At 55.6% G+C, this 17024-nt stretch overlaps 1 protein-coding gene across 11 annotated transcripts in view; it reads right to left on the bottom strand.

Moving 5' to 3' along the window:
- Positions 1-17024, bottom strand: part of IQSEC1 (IQ motif and Sec7 domain ArfGEF 1) — a 197209-nt gene that overhangs the window by 35704 nt on the left and 144481 nt on the right. For 9 of the 11 annotated variants that reach the window (XM_037523813.2, XM_054700601.1, XM_054700682.1 and 6 more), the window contains one exon: positions 3319-3613. Coding sequence is in view for 7 of the 11 variants with exons in the window: in XM_054700601.1 (XP_054556576.1) it covers positions 3319-3613 (295 nt within the window). In the remaining 4 variants the exon portion in view is untranslated. Of the gene's footprint in view, positions 1-3318; positions 3614-6537; positions 6556-6925; positions 7026-17024 lie in introns of those variants that run through there. The other 2 variants (XM_054700736.1, XM_037523838.2) reach the window with 2 other exon arrangements.

The raw sequence follows: 17024 nt of genomic DNA, 5'->3' as shown, positions 1-17024 counted from the left end.
TCATCAGCCGTGTCACTCTGAGGGAGGCTGGGATGGTGCAGCTCCTCAGGCTCCTCGCCTGTGGAAGGGCATTGCTTCAACCTACCTTGCAGGACCACAGCAGGCATGCGGTGAGACAGCTGCAGGACTCAGCACAAGCCAGGCACGGGGCCCCCTGGGGCTAGCAGGCCCTCAAACTGCATCCCTGCAAGGCGTTTAGTTTGCGGCAGTGACCAAATCCCCTCACTGTACCAATAGGAAAAACTGAGGCCCAGACAAGAGACCGGGAGGCTGCCAGGCTCCAAGCGGGTGCTCACCCTCAGACACCTTGGATACACTGTCTCCCTGGGGTGACACGTGGGTGTCTCAAAGTCCTAAGGGCCACACTGGCCCTCTGATCAAGGACAGCCTGAGGGCCACTCCCTGCTTCTGAGTGAAAAGCAAACAGGATCTCTGCAGCTGGAGCCTGCTCTACGGGAATAAAAGAAAATCCAAGATAAGGAACTGCCTTCTCGGCCATGCCAGGTCCTTGGGATGCTATGCTGAGTGGCCCCGCTGTGGGACCAAGAGAGGTCTCAGGCCCTTGGGACCGGAGAGTGAGGATGTCTCACACCGGGGAGGCCAAGCTCTGCACTCTGCTTGTCTTGTCCCACCTTGCCCACCAGGCTGGGCACTGCACCAAAACTGGCAGTAAAGAAACCTGGTACCTGCCTTCAAGAACTGAGATCTGTCAAGGAGGATACTCAGACACATATAACTGTCAGTGACAAAGCCAACAGACATCAAGCTGTGGCTGAGTCAGGGGCTGGGCACTCAGTAGCTATGGGCTGGGAAGGTGGGGTTCAGAGGCTCAATACAAAGTCCCCTCACTTTTTTGGGTGAGTGACCTCATGTTTCCGTTCACCTCTTTGGAAAGTCAGAGTGTGGCTGGCTCTGAGAGGTTGACCATCTCAGGGACGCTGCTTCCCCCCAAACACTGAAGGCGCCAGGACTCTGGGGCCCCCAGGAAAGGGAGGGCAGGCGGGCAGAGCAGAGTAGGGGTGTGTATGTGGATCAAAACGGCTTTTCAAAGCCCGGCCAGGGCCCAGAGTCAGCCGGGGCGGGTCTGTTTTGCTCTCGCCCTGAGGTTACTGAACCCCATCCAAAACCATGACTTCATTTCCACATCTGTAAGCAGAGTTTACTTTCTGGGTTGTGAACAGAGCTCTGAAAACCCATGGGGCAGATAAAGGGCCCAAGGCTGAGCTCCAGAAGCCCTGTCTTCCCTCTTCTCTATCTGCCCTGCAAGGCCTCTGGTCCTGGGCCCTTCTTGTGAGCCTTGGAGGTGGGGGTAGTGTGGTGCAGGCTCCCAGGACCACAGCTCGGGCCCAGAATCCCCAGAAGGTGCAGAGGGATGCCGTTCAACTTCCCACTGGGCTCCTTTCACCAAAATGGCCTTGCCATTACCAAGACTTTATGCCCCCATGGAACTGGACACCCTGCTTTCATCTGGCCATGCCCATGGAGTTTGTTCTAGTTCCATTTTGCCTTCATTGCCAGGAAGCTCAGGAGCCCTCAACATTATCTCCTCCCCCTTGCCTCTTTCTAGCTCTTCCCCACCATGCTTTCTGCCAAGCCTGTTTAGCACCTCTGCACTTGCTGTTACCTCTCCCCAGAAGGGCTGTCCTCAAACACCAGTTCTGATTTCTTAGAGAGGTCCTTCCACGGTCCTGTCCAATGCGGTCACCTCCCACTGTCACTTGATTTCTTTGGCCTGTATTATAATCGCTATAGTTTGCATCACTTTCTGGGATTACTTTTATTGCTAACTTGCCCGTGGTTCCTGGTCCACTGTGCCAGCTTAACGACTGGGCCTCACTTGCCACAGTTGACTTCCAGCTCCCGGCATGGTGGGCAGCCAGTGACTAAGCATGGATAAAAATGAACTGCTATAGCTGCATTAGGGATGTATGAAGCATAGGATTATCTCGAAATCTTAAACTTTCCCATTTCTATATAAATGGTCCTGCTGATGTCTTTTACTCTGAGTGGTTTCTGATCCGCCTTGGATCTGGGTATAACTGACATGTGGACTACAGGCTATCCTCCCCTGCTGGGAGCTGGCTGCAGGGCTGAGGGCCACAGGAGTATTTGCTCCCACAGCCTGACAAGGGCCATTTGCTATTTGCTGGTTGCCCTGTCAGTCCCGACTCACAGATGAGACATCAACCGAGGCAGGCAGAGCTGTCCAGAGTGGCAGGGCAGCACCAAGAGCAGGGTGGGGAGTGGGCTATCAGAGAACTCTGTGTTCGGCGGCAGACCCCTCCCCCAGGTGAGTAGAACTTCCCAGAGAAAATGCGGTCACACTAGATCTAGGCCTCTGTTGCATTAGACACATAGGAAAACTGGGGAGCAAACAGAGCGGCCAGGACTTTGGGTGGACACGGGCAGGTGGTAGGCTAAGGCACCATCTGCAGCCCTAGGGACAGCTGGAAAGGGTTCTGGGGTCTCCGGGAACTATGGAGGAGACTGCCCAGCATCTCGGAGCCAGGGCAAATAGACAGACAAGTCAGGCCCTGCAAACTTGCACAGCTGCTTCCCAGTTGAGGGTTCTCTGGGGCCTGGCACTTTCCACCTGAGTTGCACATGAGAACTCTTATTAAAGGGCTCCCATGTGCCTGTGGTCCCAGGCACTGGAAGTGTGAGCAGCTGGTTGTGCCTCTGGCTCGCTCTAGACACGCAGGTGTGGACCCCACTGTGGCGCTGGGCTGAGGACCCTGGGGAGGAAGTATGGCCTTCAGCGAGGTGATTCCCACGAGAAGACAGAGTTGTAAACTGAAGAGGTTATAATAAGCAACCTCGCCTCGCTGGCTGTGGATGGGCTTGTTGTTCTTTTCAGAGCCTGTGCTATTTCTGGTGTAAAGTGACCTTCCTCCTTTCTCCCTGGGGCTCCTCCTGCAGACTGCCTAAGGTCCCGGCCTCTCCTGGGGCCTCAGGAGCTGAGTGGCCACACAAAACCTAGGTATCCTGGTGGTGTTGGGTCTTGATGCTTAGCTCCCAGGCACGGACCCTGATCCCAGTGGGGAGGGCTGCAGAACCGGGCAGAGGGAAGATCTGACCGAGGTCCCACTGCTCTCAATCCCTCGTGAGTCTGGGGAGAAAGAGATGTGTTCAGGCAGAGGCGAAGGCCATGTTCTTAGCAAACATGCGCCGGATCATACTTCTGTCTGCCAGAGACCTCAGCCCCAGCCACCTGCATCACCTTGGCTGCCCAGGCAAAGGGCCACTTGTCATTCCCCAGAGGACACGCGGTGGGCAGGGCAGCCCTGCTCCTGTCCCCGCATGGCCCACCCCGCCTACCTGCTTGTCCTGCAGGTCCGAGGAGAGCTCATAACTCTCAGAGAGTGACCGCGAGCGCTTGATGGCCTCCTCCTCGGCCTGCTTGCGCAGGATGGAGGTCGAGTGCTGCAGCTTGGGCCTCCTCGTGCGCTGCTGCTGCCCTGGTGGCCCCGAGTACAGCCCATAGGCTCCTATTGACGGGTGCTCGTAGTGGTCCGGGCTCAGGCTGGAACCGGGCACTAAGGGGCCCTGGTGGTAGGCAGAGGGGCTGTCCAGGGACGTGCCGGTCTCGCTGCTGGGGGCCTCGCCCTCGACGCTGCAGAGGAGAGAGAAGGGGAAGGCTTCCTGTGACTGCAGAGCCAGGATCTGATAGGCTGCCGAGAGGCAGGAGGTGGCAATGGCTAAGAAGACCCCACACACCTGGTCTCCCTGCTTCCCCCTGCCCGCTGAATGTCTACTAGTCCACACACAGCCCTGACAAGGCCTCTGCACTGCACTCCTAGGTGCCCTCCGACAGGGTTCACTCCCTCTGCAGCACGCACTGCCTTCAAATGTCGGACACAAGCGACTGCCTGCCAGCTTGTGCCTGTCTCCCACACAAGGCCAGCTCTGTGAGAGGAGGCCGTGGCCCACTGGTTCAAGGATGGAACCCAGTGCCCAGAAGTGGGCCTGCACACAGTAGGCACTCAGTAAACACTGATCGGCTGGCTTTGTGGGCCATGTCACCTTCTCTGTCGCATGTCCACCACCTGTGTTAAGCACATTACTGATGTCTTTATTGTGCCCCTCCCCTCACCAAAAAAATGCATGTACCGAAACTGTAACTCCAGTACTTCAGAACGTGACTATCTTTGCAGACAGGACCTTTAAAGAGGTGACTAAGTTAAAATGGGCCCTCAGGGTAGCCTCAATCCAACTGTGTGCTTACAACAGGAGAGATGAGGACACAGACTCGCACGGAGAACATGACTGGAAGATGGATGCCCGGTGGCCAGGGAGAAGTGACCGTGCTGATGTCTGGCTCTGGGACTCGGCCCCAGAACCGTGAGGAGTGAGTGTACCTCAGTTAAGGTGTCCAATGTGTGGGACTAGTTCCAGTAGGCTTGGAAACAAGGACAGTGTAAGACACACATTTTCTCTAAACCTTAAAATGAGTCTGCAAACGAATAATTAACTCCCCTTTTTACAGATGCACAAACCAAGGCCCGTACAAGTAGAGACTTGCCTGCGCAGGGGTGAGCGGGGATGAAAGCCTAAATTGGTGGTACTCTACCTCACTGCCCAGTGTCTACAGGACGATACACACCCCTCTCAACATTCCAAGTGTCAAGTAGAAGAGGACCCCCCTGGGGGGGGCAGAGAAGGACTGGCTGACTCACTCACCCCAAATTCACAAGCTCAGACACTGGTCTCCATTGCATCGTGCTTTTCAGAGCGAGCAGGAAAGAGGGAATCAATTTATACAATGAGTTTCAAGTTCAGAATACAACTTCTGGTAGCCTCTCCAGTCGCCTGAGGGTTTCCCAGTCCCTGTAAAATATCACTCAACCTCTAAAGACCCTCTGATCCCAGGGGTCAGGGTGGAGGTCTCTCTGGAAGTGGCCCTGGGGAAAGATGGGAACACAGGCCCCACCCAGGCTGTGGTCCTTCCTCAATGGTCTGTCTTCAGACCCTTGGGAACGCCTTGTATTCAGCAGCCTTGGGGCCAACCGGTCCAGCCCTGCGCAGCTTGGTCGCCACTGTCCCCACGTGTCACAGGGCCCAGCAGGACCTCGCTGCCAAGTATAGACTGTGAGTCTGTTCAATGACTTGGGGTGGGGAGCAGCTCTAGAAAGACTCAGTTGGGGGGGGAGTGGGGCACAGGGAAGAAGGCCCAGGAGCGGGGAGGGCAAGGCCAGCACACCCAGGCAGCGGGAGGCAGCACGACCTTTGGTTCCAGTTCTGCCTGGAGCCAGGGACAGGCCGCAAATCCCTGCCTGGCTTTCCAACCAGTAGTTTAAGAATAGACAGGACTTCCGCTCCACCAGCTGGCTCCAGCCCCGGGGATGTGCAGTGGGTCTCCTGTGACTAAGGACATCCCTTCCTGTTCCGAGAGTCTGAAATATAACAAAGGTCCTTCCTTGGGGAAGAGCCCTGAGCTGGGAGTTAAGAGACCTGGGGGACCTGGCAATCAGGTGGGCTGCCTGGAATCAAGGCCTACCAGAAGGCTGGACTAGATGCCTCCAAGGTGTCAGAGGAATACCACCCCTCAAGACGCTCCTGACATCACTGGCCCCCAACAGCAGCTTGCTCTGGGCCTTGTGTGGCTGTGCTGGGAGAGGAGAGGGCTGGGGGCAGGTAGCCCATAAACGCTCCTATTCTGGCACAGCCGATATGGTGGAGGACTCTGGGCGCTTTGGTGGTAGGTGTGCTGTGGTAACAACACCTGAAGGTGGGGACCCTATGCTCCCAGGACTTTTGCATGGGCTGTCCCCTCTGCTTAGATCCCTCTAGTCCAGAGCTTTACAGGGACACACTCACCTCCTTCTGGTCTACTCAATGCTGCCTTCCAAGCAAGGGTGACACTAGTGATTCCTAATGTACAATCACACCTCCTTCCCCTAGCACCCCTAGCATTCCTAATCCCTTACTCTGCTTTTATCCCCCTCTATGATGAGCATCGCCTGTAACACAGTATTCCTTCGTCACCTGTCTCCCGCACAGTACGTAAGCTCTGAAGGGCAGGCTAATGTATCCTGGGCTTTGCTGGCTGCTCCCCAAGTGTCAGGAAGAGTGAGGCAATTCCCCAGGCCTGCTGGGCCTGGGCCTGGACAGTTTCTTCCTTCATCCCCATCAGTATCCTCTGTGACTCAACCAAACTTGGGATCTTTGCCCCATAACCTACAGGGTCCTGGGTCAGCCCCTTTACTCCCTCCCCTATAGTCACCCCCACTCCATTCCTAAGCCCTGCTGAATCCATATGAATGGAGCTCCTTTGAGTTGAGGAGGGCGATAACCCTTCCACACCCCCAGTCCATCCTGATAGGAGGATGTGGCCAGCACTGCCCCCCCATAACCGAGGGGGATGGAAGTTATTATGTCAAGAAGGTAAGACCTGCCGGAGCCAGAGAACATCCCTTCTGGGTGGCCCTGGTCAGAAGCAACATGGGGGCAGGCACTGAGAATCTTTTCTTAATCTGAACCAAAAACTAGTTAGCACAAAGAGAAGATGTTACAGTGAAAGCATGCTCAGGAATGTACCCTGCTTCGCGGCTCACAAAGCTGGCCAGCAACAGCTGTCAGAATCCATGCAGACACCCGGCCAGTCTCTGCTTGAACCTCGGATGTTTGCTGACGGCGGCATGCTGAAACTCAAGGCTCGAAGCCCCTCTCCCCCTGTGCTGATTAGTACTCAGCTCTGTCCCCAGCTTTTTCCTGGGGTAGCAGGAGCTGTGAGCAGTACTCATCTCCTCCTCCCACAGCAGGTCACAGATCTAGGGAAGCAGATCTTCGCTGTAAAATGAGGTGCGTGCTTAACCAGGATATACAAGTCTCTTGGGGAGGTGGGGCAGGCCTGGCCCAGTCCTCCCTCCAACCATGGGCTCTGCTCCCCACCCCCAAGTCTTGCTGCCCCACAAGTGTCCCTCACCACGGACACTTCCTAGCTGGAGCGCAACTTCGCCCCAGCCCTTTTGGGACTGACAGCCTGGATCCACCATACAGGGCTGAGGACCTCAGGGGCCACACACTGGAATTCAAGATTTCTCAGACTCCTGGGTCATATGCCAATCAAGGAATGGGGAGGCACCTGTTTCAAATCCCTGATATTCTCTGACAGTTTAGTTTCTGGAACATTCTGTGACAGTTATGGGTGCTACCCAGCTCTTTCCAGTAATGCTCCTGGTGCAGCAATCAAGCCCTGTTGTAGGGAGTGACACTAAGGAGATACAGGATGTCCACTGAGGTGTTTACAGCCACAAAACCTGGGAATAATCTAATTGCTAGTCAACAAGGATTGATTTAAATTAGTTATCATAATGGAAATGATGTCAGGATAGGGGGAGACCTGGCTTGAATGAAAAGGTCCTGGGGAGTTTTTGGTTGGCCCTAGTACAAATTGATGCCATGGTGCAGCTTGAAGTCAGCCACTAACATGGATTAATGAAAAGCCAGAAGCACAAACAGTCCTCTGCTCACGATAGGTGCCAGGTCACAGAGGAAGATGGTGTCTGGGAGCAGCACTGACTGTCCAGAGCCCCAGAGAAGGAGAGTAACCCTGAACACGTGAAGGCACCAGCTCTACCACTGCCACTGGCTAATTGATCACACACTCCCCTCCCAGATCTTCCAAACAGCACTCCACACACTGACCCTGGCTGGCACACAAGGTGAACTCTACTTGCCAACCCCAAATTATAACATGCCAGGAGAAAAACTCAAGATCTAAAGCCACCTCCCACCAAAAGCTGGGACTGTCTGGCCAGGAGGAAAGCAGCCAGAGGGGGCCTGTTGTCAAGCTTCTCAAAGGTTTGACAAGTGGAGGCGGGGAAGAGATTTTTCCTGGGGACAGAACTATGGCAGATGTCATGGGACCCGAGAAAGAATACTCGCAGTACTTAGGACTGCTTAAGAGGTGGTGAACTCCATGTCATTGGAGGTGTGCAAGCTGCAGCAGGTCAGATACCAGCAAAGGTGTGGCCAAAGGACTCCTGACTAGAAGATGCTCTGCGTCGTCTGAACCTGTACACCCCAGCCTGGGTCTCCCCACCACCCTTCATTTGTTTTTCATGGCCTCTGAGAGGCCGCATTTAGGTTTCTGCTCAAATCCCACTTCCTACATAAGGCTACCCCAACTTATTGCAGCCCACACCCCCACATTCTCTGTCACTTTGTAGACTACCCAGAAAGAGTATGTGTGCACAAGTGCATACACCACTTGCCCCTAGGAACCTGCAGACCCTGACCTGCCCTATAAAGAAACACAGGAGTGGTCAGCGGGGGGACCTTCCCAAGAGACCAAGCGCCACATGTACACACAGGCCATGGAGCTGCACCTGGCTCCAGCAGTCCCTGCTTCCTCCTCCTGCAGCCCAGGGGCCCCAAGCTCAGTCACTGGATGATCATCTGAGTTTCTCCCCACTCCAGGTTTTCCAGCATGCCTCCCTCCACTGGAGGCTGATCTGTGTTATTTTTATGTGGGGAAACAGTGCCCTGAGTTTCCGACTGCCTAGGACAATGAAAACCACAGAAGAAAGGACACATTCTGAAGTGCCCCCTCCCCACCACCAAGTCGGGGGGCTGGGCGGGCTGCTTGCCACACTTATGAGCCAGATGTCTGAATTGGAATTCTGGTTTCACTGCTTACCTGCTGTGTGGCCAAGGGCAGGAATACTTCTCTGCCTCAGTTTCCTTTCCTTGTAAAGTGGGGGCAGTCAAGAGCCCTGACGTCACATAACTGCTGTTCAACAGGGTCGATACAGGTAAAGTCCTTAAGTGAGTGCTTGGCTCATGAGAAGCACCTTCTACTTGCTGTCTCGGGTTATTCTTTGAACAAGAGGGCAACCTACACGTCCTGGCAGATACAGGCAGGAGGCCAGGCAGCTCAGCGCCGGAGCAGGCTGCCGCCCCTGCCCTCTCTCTGCAGACACCTACCTCCAGCTGCAGGTGAAAGACACAGGATGAGCCCCTGGGGGTGGGATGAGGGAGGGTAAGAGTCTAGAGAGGACCTGACCCAGGCCCCAGGGCCCAGACATTGTGTCCTGACGCCCACTGGGGAGTGAGTGAGAGAAGGGAGCCCTCGGCCTGGCCTCTGGGGCCATGGATGTCTCTAATTATGGCCTGTAAAGTCACGAATGACTTTTCTCAAGAAAAATGTTAGTCGGAGGCGGCTCTTGGCAGAGGCACTGGGGCCCAGGCGAAGCAGGGCCCGCCCCGCCCCCACGATCGATGAAGATGAGGACAACAGCGTTCGTCCACAGCATGAGAGTAGTGGAACGTATTTAATTGTCTCTACAGCTGGCGAGTGAAATCTGAGCTAGGCAGGCTGGCTTCGGCGCCTAAATGCTCGCCCAGCGTACCTACATGACGTCTTAGCAGCGCGCACGCACAGGTAGGGGTTAAGCAGCAACAACTCTCCTCCACAAACCTGCTGGACAGGTGCCATGCTGGGCGTCTGCACTATGTGTCCTGAACCCACCACCACAGCTGGGAACTAGCATGGAACTAGGTCACTATCCCTCCTGCAGATGAATATAGAGCTTAGTCACTGGGCCAAGAGCCCACATGCAGGGGAGAGTGGGGCTGGGACTTGACCCTGGGGGGTGTGTACCATTTGGCTGCTCACAGTAGAGCATGTTGACAGGCTGGGGATGGGCCAAGGTCCAGAGCCTGGGGGTCTTGGGGCTGCGTGTGGTCATGAGATCAGTAAGCTTTGGCTACATGTGGCCCGCTGTGGTCACATCACATAGGAAATTCATTCTCTTTGGAGTGGGCCAGGCCCCACACTGGAGGAAGCGGCATCTGAAAGCCTGTCTGTGGTTAAGTGTCCACGCTGGAGCCTCCGTCCAGACTCCTGGCAGTCTGCACAGGCCAGAGCAAAACAGCCTCCAGGCCTGTGCCTCCCCCACACTCTGCTCTCAGGGTTTCTGATTTCCAGAAAGGGAGTCTAGACGGGGCAGGGACAACTAATTCCCAGCTCCCACAAGCTCCTTGTGGGGCTTTCTCTGGCAATTCGCTGTGAGCCCACATTAATGAGGCTGATTATCCAAACAGAGAAGGGGATGTTGTCACTTTGCTCCAGGTCCAGACAGACTACAGCAGGCCTGGGAGGAGGCGAGGATGAGAAGGAGATGGAGGCAGTGTCCTCTGGGCAAGAGCAGCCTGGGGACGAGCCACTACCTTCGTGTGGCTGTGCTGGGGCAGAGTGGGCAGGCGGGGCCTGGAGGCAGAGGGAGGCTGTGAGGGAGGCTACCAGGAGGTTTTTAGCAGTTCAGTTACTGGGAAGGGGCTGCTGTGGCTTGGGGTGGGTCACCAGACACACCCCACTGGGCCACTTGGGAGCCCTGGTATGAGCTGAGTTCTGGTAGTTGATCCCTGTCGTGATCCCACGGCAGGCACTGCTGTCCCCAATCTGCAGATAGGGATGTGGAGACTCAGGATTCGTGACCCACCCAAGACCGCAGAGCTTGGAGGAGGGTAAGGTACGAAAGCACATTGTTCTCCTGATCCTTCCCATTCTGAGAAAGGTTCCTGAGCCTGGGGCAGCCCCCAAGAGCTGGCATGGCCCTAAGGAGCAGAGTGCAAGGACACCGAGCTGGGGTGCCCACCAGGAAGGGGCCGGAGAGAGCTTCAGGGAGGGGGGTTCGGGAGGCCATTCCTGTGTTGGCCACCCACCCCCACGCTGGGGAGGCAGCATCTCTGTCGATGCCTAAAGATTTGTGGCCTGGACAATTGATTATTGGTTCTTGGAGGGGAGAGATGTGCAGGTGGCAACAGAAGGGGCTCATGGATCCTAGAACCTCCCCCAAGCTGCCCCTCCCAGGTAGGTGGTAGGGGCCTCCTAGATGGAGGCTGGGCAATGTGAGGCATCTCCCTGATGGGCAGGGTGAGGGCAGACATGTCCTAAAAGGAACTGTCCTCAGAAGAGCGGGGGGCAGGAGGAGGTGCTTGCAGCCTGCAGGGCCAGCTGGACATCTGAGGGGCTGGGGCAGGAGGAGGCAGCGGCCACGAGTGCGCGGGAAGCACGTGTGTGGCCACAGACATGGAGCCCCGTGCTCGCAGCCTCCAGACAGCCAAGGCCCGGGACAGACGGTCTGGCAGGAACTGGGAAGATTTAGGGGAGGAATGAGGCACAGACATCACAGCATCCAACATGACCTCTGGCTGGGTAACTAGCAGAGCCATATCCAAAAACAAGGGAGGTGACGCGCTTTCTGGGCAATCCAGAGGCACCCTGTGAGGCGATTTGTATAGAATAGACTCGTGGCCACTCAAATGATCAAATACACATCTCTCATCTATATTTGGTCTCTGTCCAGTTCCTGACTCACAGCTCCCCAAACACTGGGAGTTTCTGTGATGGGAGTGATGAAGGGTCTTACGTAGAGTGAATGAGGTGGCTCTGGGACACACCCAAGGATGGAGGTGGGTCTCCTGGAGAACCAATCATGAGGCTAGCAGTTTGGACGCTCCAGCCCTGGCCCCAGACCTCTGGGGAGGGCAGAGGGCCAGGAGATTGAACTCAATCATCAATGACCAGTGATGTGACCAGCCTTCCCGAGTAGCAAGGCCTCTGAAAAGCTAAAAGGACGAGATGAGCGAGCGGCGGTGCTGGGAGACCAGGCGCCGAGAACGCACGTAGAGCCCACGCCCTCTCCCGGGCCCTGCCGTCTGCGTCTCTCCCACCCGCTGGTCAGCGGCCAGCAAGCACACTGTTTCTCTGAGTTCTGTGAGCCACTCTAGCCAATTAACTGAACCTGATTAACACCGGTCAGGCAGAAGCCAGTCGTCAGAAGATGACCACCTGGGCCTGTGACTGGCACCCGAAGAGGAGGGCAGTGTCGGGAGCCCGTGGAAACTGATACTGCCTCAGGGCAGAGAATGTCCGTGTTGAGCTGAATCCTTGAACACGCTGCTGGTGGCAGGTTGGCGTGGAGAACACACACCCATGTTTCCATTGGTCCAGGAACCAGTTCACACCCTTGAGGGCTTGGTGGGGGCTAGGGGGAGTCCCCAAATTTGCGTTCATGAAGATATGCAGTAACGACAAAGGAAGCCAAGAAGCCAACACGCAACTGCCCGGGGAGATCCTCTGGGATGACGGGTGGGTCTCTCAACACAGGCTCACTCAGAGCAGCCTCCCTACCTCAGCAGACAGAGACTTGATCCTTCTGGTTGCTCAGGCCAATCATCAGAGCATCCCTTTTGTCATCTGTCACTTTTTTCCATTTGTCAGCAAATCAGGCTGCTTTACCTTCAAAAGAGAGCTGGGCTCTGACCATCGTCCCTTCCCCCATCTAGCCCGTGTCTGTGTCGCCCTCACCTCTTGCCTGCATTATTGCTACAGTCTCTCCAGGGGGCTCTTCTGGTCTCTCAAGATGCCCTCCACCCTTCTCCACAAGATCCTTCTCTGGGATCCTATTAAAATTGAACTCTGACCAGGTCCTTCTTCTGCTCCTAGATCACTGGAATATAGACTCAGAAGATACTGCAGGACCCATATATCCCATCCCAGCTCAGTGGCCTCCTGGCTGTTCCCATAACCTGGAGCAATCCTACCTCAGGACCTTTGCACATGCTGTTCCTGCTGTTGCATGTCTCTTTTCCTGGACACCCACCGGCTCATCCCTTACCTCTTTCAGATGTTTCCTGACATTTCTTTCTAAAAACTGCCCACCCCCAGTCCTCCCACACCCTTCCATACTCCACTTCTCTCTGGAGTGCCCCATACACCATATGTGGGTATGTGACTACTGACTAGCTTCCCCACAGGCTGTCAGTCCTGTGAGAATCTCCAGAATGCAGCAGGCATCTTTGCACCGCAAAAGGCACAAAAACCCTCTGGCCAGGGCTGGTATCCTCCCCCAAAGAAGGTGGTGGCCAGGAAACAGATGAAATAACTTTCAGAACTGGAAGACCCTCAGGAGGCTTAGGGCCACATGGCCCCAAGCTGGGAGATTCAGCAACCTATTCCTGTGCTGAAATCCTCAAAATTCCAAGGAAGCAAAGCGTCACTCAGTGGTGGGGCCCCAGAGCCACAGTGTGAAAGGGCCCCAGGTGACTGTGACATGCTGGTTGTCTAGAATCTTCTGGAGGCCTTGACTTTCTTTGAGGGGCAGGGAAGAGGGTCGGTGGGATGCTGAGGAGGCCCAATACCCTTACCCATCAGCAAACCAGGGATCAGACAGGGCCAATTTCAGGAGTCTGAGATGGCTAAAGCAAGAGAAAATGGGGGTTCACGGTGATGTTGCACCTGCATGCAAGGATGGGTCACAGCCCCCTCCCCTCTGGTCTGTGGTCTGGATCCCCATCCCTCTTGGCTGCCACAAACCTCTGGGATGGCCCCTGTTTGGAAACCCCAGCACTGCCTGTCCAGCTGCATGGGGACATGGGAGCTGGCCCTGCTCTGCACACGCTGTCCCTTCATCTCTGGGGCCAGGGCCATGGCCACGTGGCCTGTGACAGGCCAAGACCTGTCTTGCTGACTTCCCACCCTTAGGCCTGCCCTGCCGAGGGGTGATAAAGTCTGCCCAGCTCTGCTTCCCGGGCTGCAGCATTATCTCTAATTACCCGGCACCCAGACCTCCAGAAGTGGCTTTTACATACGTATAAAAATACAGGACTCTGAACAATGAATTTTTCTAAGTAGAAGGCTATTTTTAGGGCTTTGCTTGCTGAACCAACATTCAGCATTTCCCCATTTGTCAGCTGCTGGCGAAAGGGTGCTTATCAGGAAAGATGGGCTTTTCGCAGTGCCCAAGCTGGTGGGGTGCACATGGAGGCTGACCCATGGTTTGGGTGCCCTGGGCTCTGCGTAGTACTTGACTGGGATGCTGCGAGGGCTGGGGCCAATAACCGGGTTCTACTGACTTCTCTGAGCTTCAGGGTCCCACCTGCACAGTGGGGGCGAGGCTGCCACTTGGGGACATCATGGTGAAGTCAGGTGACGGTGCCCTAATGCCCAGCCCAGTGAGACAGGAATTATTCCAGGAAGAGCCGAAACAGTCCCGGGTTCCCAGGACAGAGCTCGCCCTTATCAGTGCAGCCAGAGGGAAGAAAGAAGTCTCCTGTCCTGTCAACATGTTTTCCAAGGTCCTCTTTCCAGCCCCAGGGAGGAGGAGGCTGCAGCCTCCTGGGGTGCAGGCCTCCTCCCAAACATAAAGACAGTCTGTCTGTCTGCCTGCCTGTGGAGCTGGAGCCGGGCGGGACCTTCCCGCCGCTCTGCTGTGAGTCACTCCCACAAAAATAACCGGAGGTCAGAGTGGGCCTTGGAGATTGAACTTTAGGCTTCTGGAGATGTGAAGGTTTCGGGGTCGACCCCACGAGCCTAGAATCAGCCCCATATGACTTTGGGGCTCCCATCAGAGTTGAGGGTCTTGGCTGTATGTAAATACAGTAGCTCTCTGCAGGCGAAGGGGTGGGGGGCTATGGTATGTGAATGCCAGTGCAGTCCTGCAAGACTCAGCAGCATGGCAAATGTGGGGAAGCAGGGTCCCCTGGCAGTAAAGAAGTAAAAGAGAGGTTCACCCACACCTCCTTGGTCTCTATCTAATCAAGCTCTTGGTTTCCTCATAGCTTGTCTCATATCTGACTCTACCCTTTTTCATTCAGACTGGTTTACGAGTCTGTCTCCACTAGAACGCTAGCCCCGAAGGGAGGAAGAGTGGCTGCCTGGGATCCTTGCTCGGGACACCCCCAGGGTCAAGAACACAGCCTGGCACAAGCAGACACTCAGGATTTGTCATGAATGAAAGAGGCGGTAAGTGGTGCTACCAGTGACTCAGGAGCCTGCACAGAACTGGGAGTGGCATCATCACCCACCAGGTCACTCACTTGCTCCACAAACCCAGCGATGAGAACAGTGATGCCCAGTGAACAATCAGGATCCGAAGCCTCAGACCTACCTGCCACGGGCCCTCCTACAGCTAAGCCCAAGTGTCCTCTTCCCAGACCAGGACCCATGAGGACTCCTTTTCCCTCTAGGACCCTTGGGTGGTACCACCCTCTCAGCCTCCCCTGGCATATCACCTAGGGCACCTCAAAACTCCCCACCAGCTGAGGACAGGGCTCACCCCTCTCCTGTTTACAAGCACCAAGGCCTGTAGGGGAGAGACACCTGTTTTGGTCACACAGCACAATGGGGGACCCGTGTCCATGCTCGCTTCTCTGCACTGTGGGTGGGCCTCGGAAATACAAAAAGGCTGCGGACTCCACGGACATGTTCTATACCCAGCACGCTGCACCCCAAGCCCCTAGTCACAAGGGGGTCAAATGCAGTCCCATCCCTGAAAGATGTCCTGGCCGGCCTCTGCCTGGTGCCCACTCCCCACAACCCATGAGGCCTGCAGGCCAGGCCGGCACTGGTGGGGCCTCAGACAGGAAGCAGGGGCAGACACTCACTCTACAGGCTGGCACACAGGCACTTTGACTTGGGCTGAAAGCCAGCTGGCAAAGGGGAGCTGGGAGGCCCTGGGTGGGAGCAGGGACATGGGCAAGGGTGGGAGTTCGATGCAAACACCCTGCAATCAAGCCAGGCCAGAGCGTCTGCTGGAGAGGTGTTGTGATAGTGACATCGCTATCAGTCTCAGAGAGGGGGCCCGCCCCGCCCCAGGACCTCCTGTGGGCCAGAGCACCAAGCCAGGGCACCAGCCTCAATCAAGGGGAGGACCAGGCCTTGGAGCCAGCCCTGCAACCAGACCCAGGCCTGGCAGTCTTGCAGAGAGGCTGTGAAACAGCCTCTGTTCTCCCCAGCACCACCCAGGCCCGTGCCTGCCCCATTGCTCCTCGCAGGGATACCTCAGACAACACGGAATTCTCTGGGACATGGAAGCCTCCTTTCGAGGGGATTTCTGGCACTCAATAAACAGTTCTGGATTGGTGGGCCCTGCCCCAAATAGTATTTATTTTTAAAACTGGAACAAATCATGAACATTTTAAAATCTAGAGATTTTATATGAAAATCTAGGCTTTTGACTTCTCTTGGGGGTAGGAGGGAAATAGCTGAGGATCTGGCCAACTGGGCCCATATACCCACTTGATACCAGTTAGAACTGGGTGGCAGCCACACCCATAAGACAGCTTATACTCAGCCTTAGCCACAGTCTTCCCCACTCCCTATCACCTGCTCACCCATGGGCCGCTCCTCTCCCTTATGGCACCATCCTGCCCAATGACAGCATCTGCATTTGCCCGTGATGTTTGCAAAGGAGCAAAATTCCAAGACCCAACGCCAAGAGCAGAAGTCATCTGCAGCTCTAGGATCAGTTGTTCCCAGGGAACCTGATTTAGAACACCACTTCCCCAGGGGCAGGGGTCAAGGATTCCCACAGCTCTGCACAACTGGTGGGAAGGCTGAGCCCTTCCACTCTGGGGTGTTATGAGTGTTTAATTTCTACAAGACCCCACCAAAATGATGCCATCATACAGACCAGAACCCGCAACCACACAGCCCTCACAGCCACTGAGGCCCCGCTCTCCAGTCACCCTCATCTCTCAGTTTCATACAGTTCAAATACCATTTTAAAAAGTCATCTGAAACCAGTGTTTATTCCAAAGCTGGACACTCAGGTGATGTCCTGGGGTCTGAACCCAAGCTCAGCCTCCCCTCGGCAGCCCCTCTGCCTGTCTTGGTTCAGGATGATGCCCCAGCAGTCCAGAAGTGCAGCCACGAGGCTGCTGGGGACGTTGAACTCCAGCTGCCCTTCTTCTGGGCTGAGTGTCCCGGGGAGGTCACCTCACCTCCCTGGGGATCTGCACTCTCATCTTTGCGACGGGCATCATTCCGGCCCTGCTTACCCAATAGGAGTGTGGGAATTCAGGGAGGACAGGCCCTGCCTTTCAAAGCCCTGTGCAAACTTGTGGCGCTGTTTCCTCTCTGCACAGTGACAGAGATGAAAGGATCGACCCAGAGTCCTTGCTGAGCTTGCCAGGGCCACAGGAGGGTCTTCAGGAGATGTGTCCTCCAGCCTGCCATCAACGAAAGTGCTCCCTGATCAGGGCCCAGAAGCAGTTTGGTGTCTCTCTACACAGCT

Source organism: Talpa occidentalis, unplaced genomic scaffold (assembly GCF_014898055.3).
Source record: "Talpa occidentalis isolate TD23 unplaced genomic scaffold, MPIMG_talOcc4v2.1 talOcc4.10, whole genome shotgun sequence".
In the NCBI taxonomy this organism is placed as follows: Eukaryota; Metazoa; Chordata; class Mammalia; order Eulipotyphla; family Talpidae; genus Talpa; species Talpa occidentalis.
The sequence above is the reverse complement of the archived record's forward strand: the minus strand, read 5'-3'. Positions and strand labels throughout refer to the sequence as shown.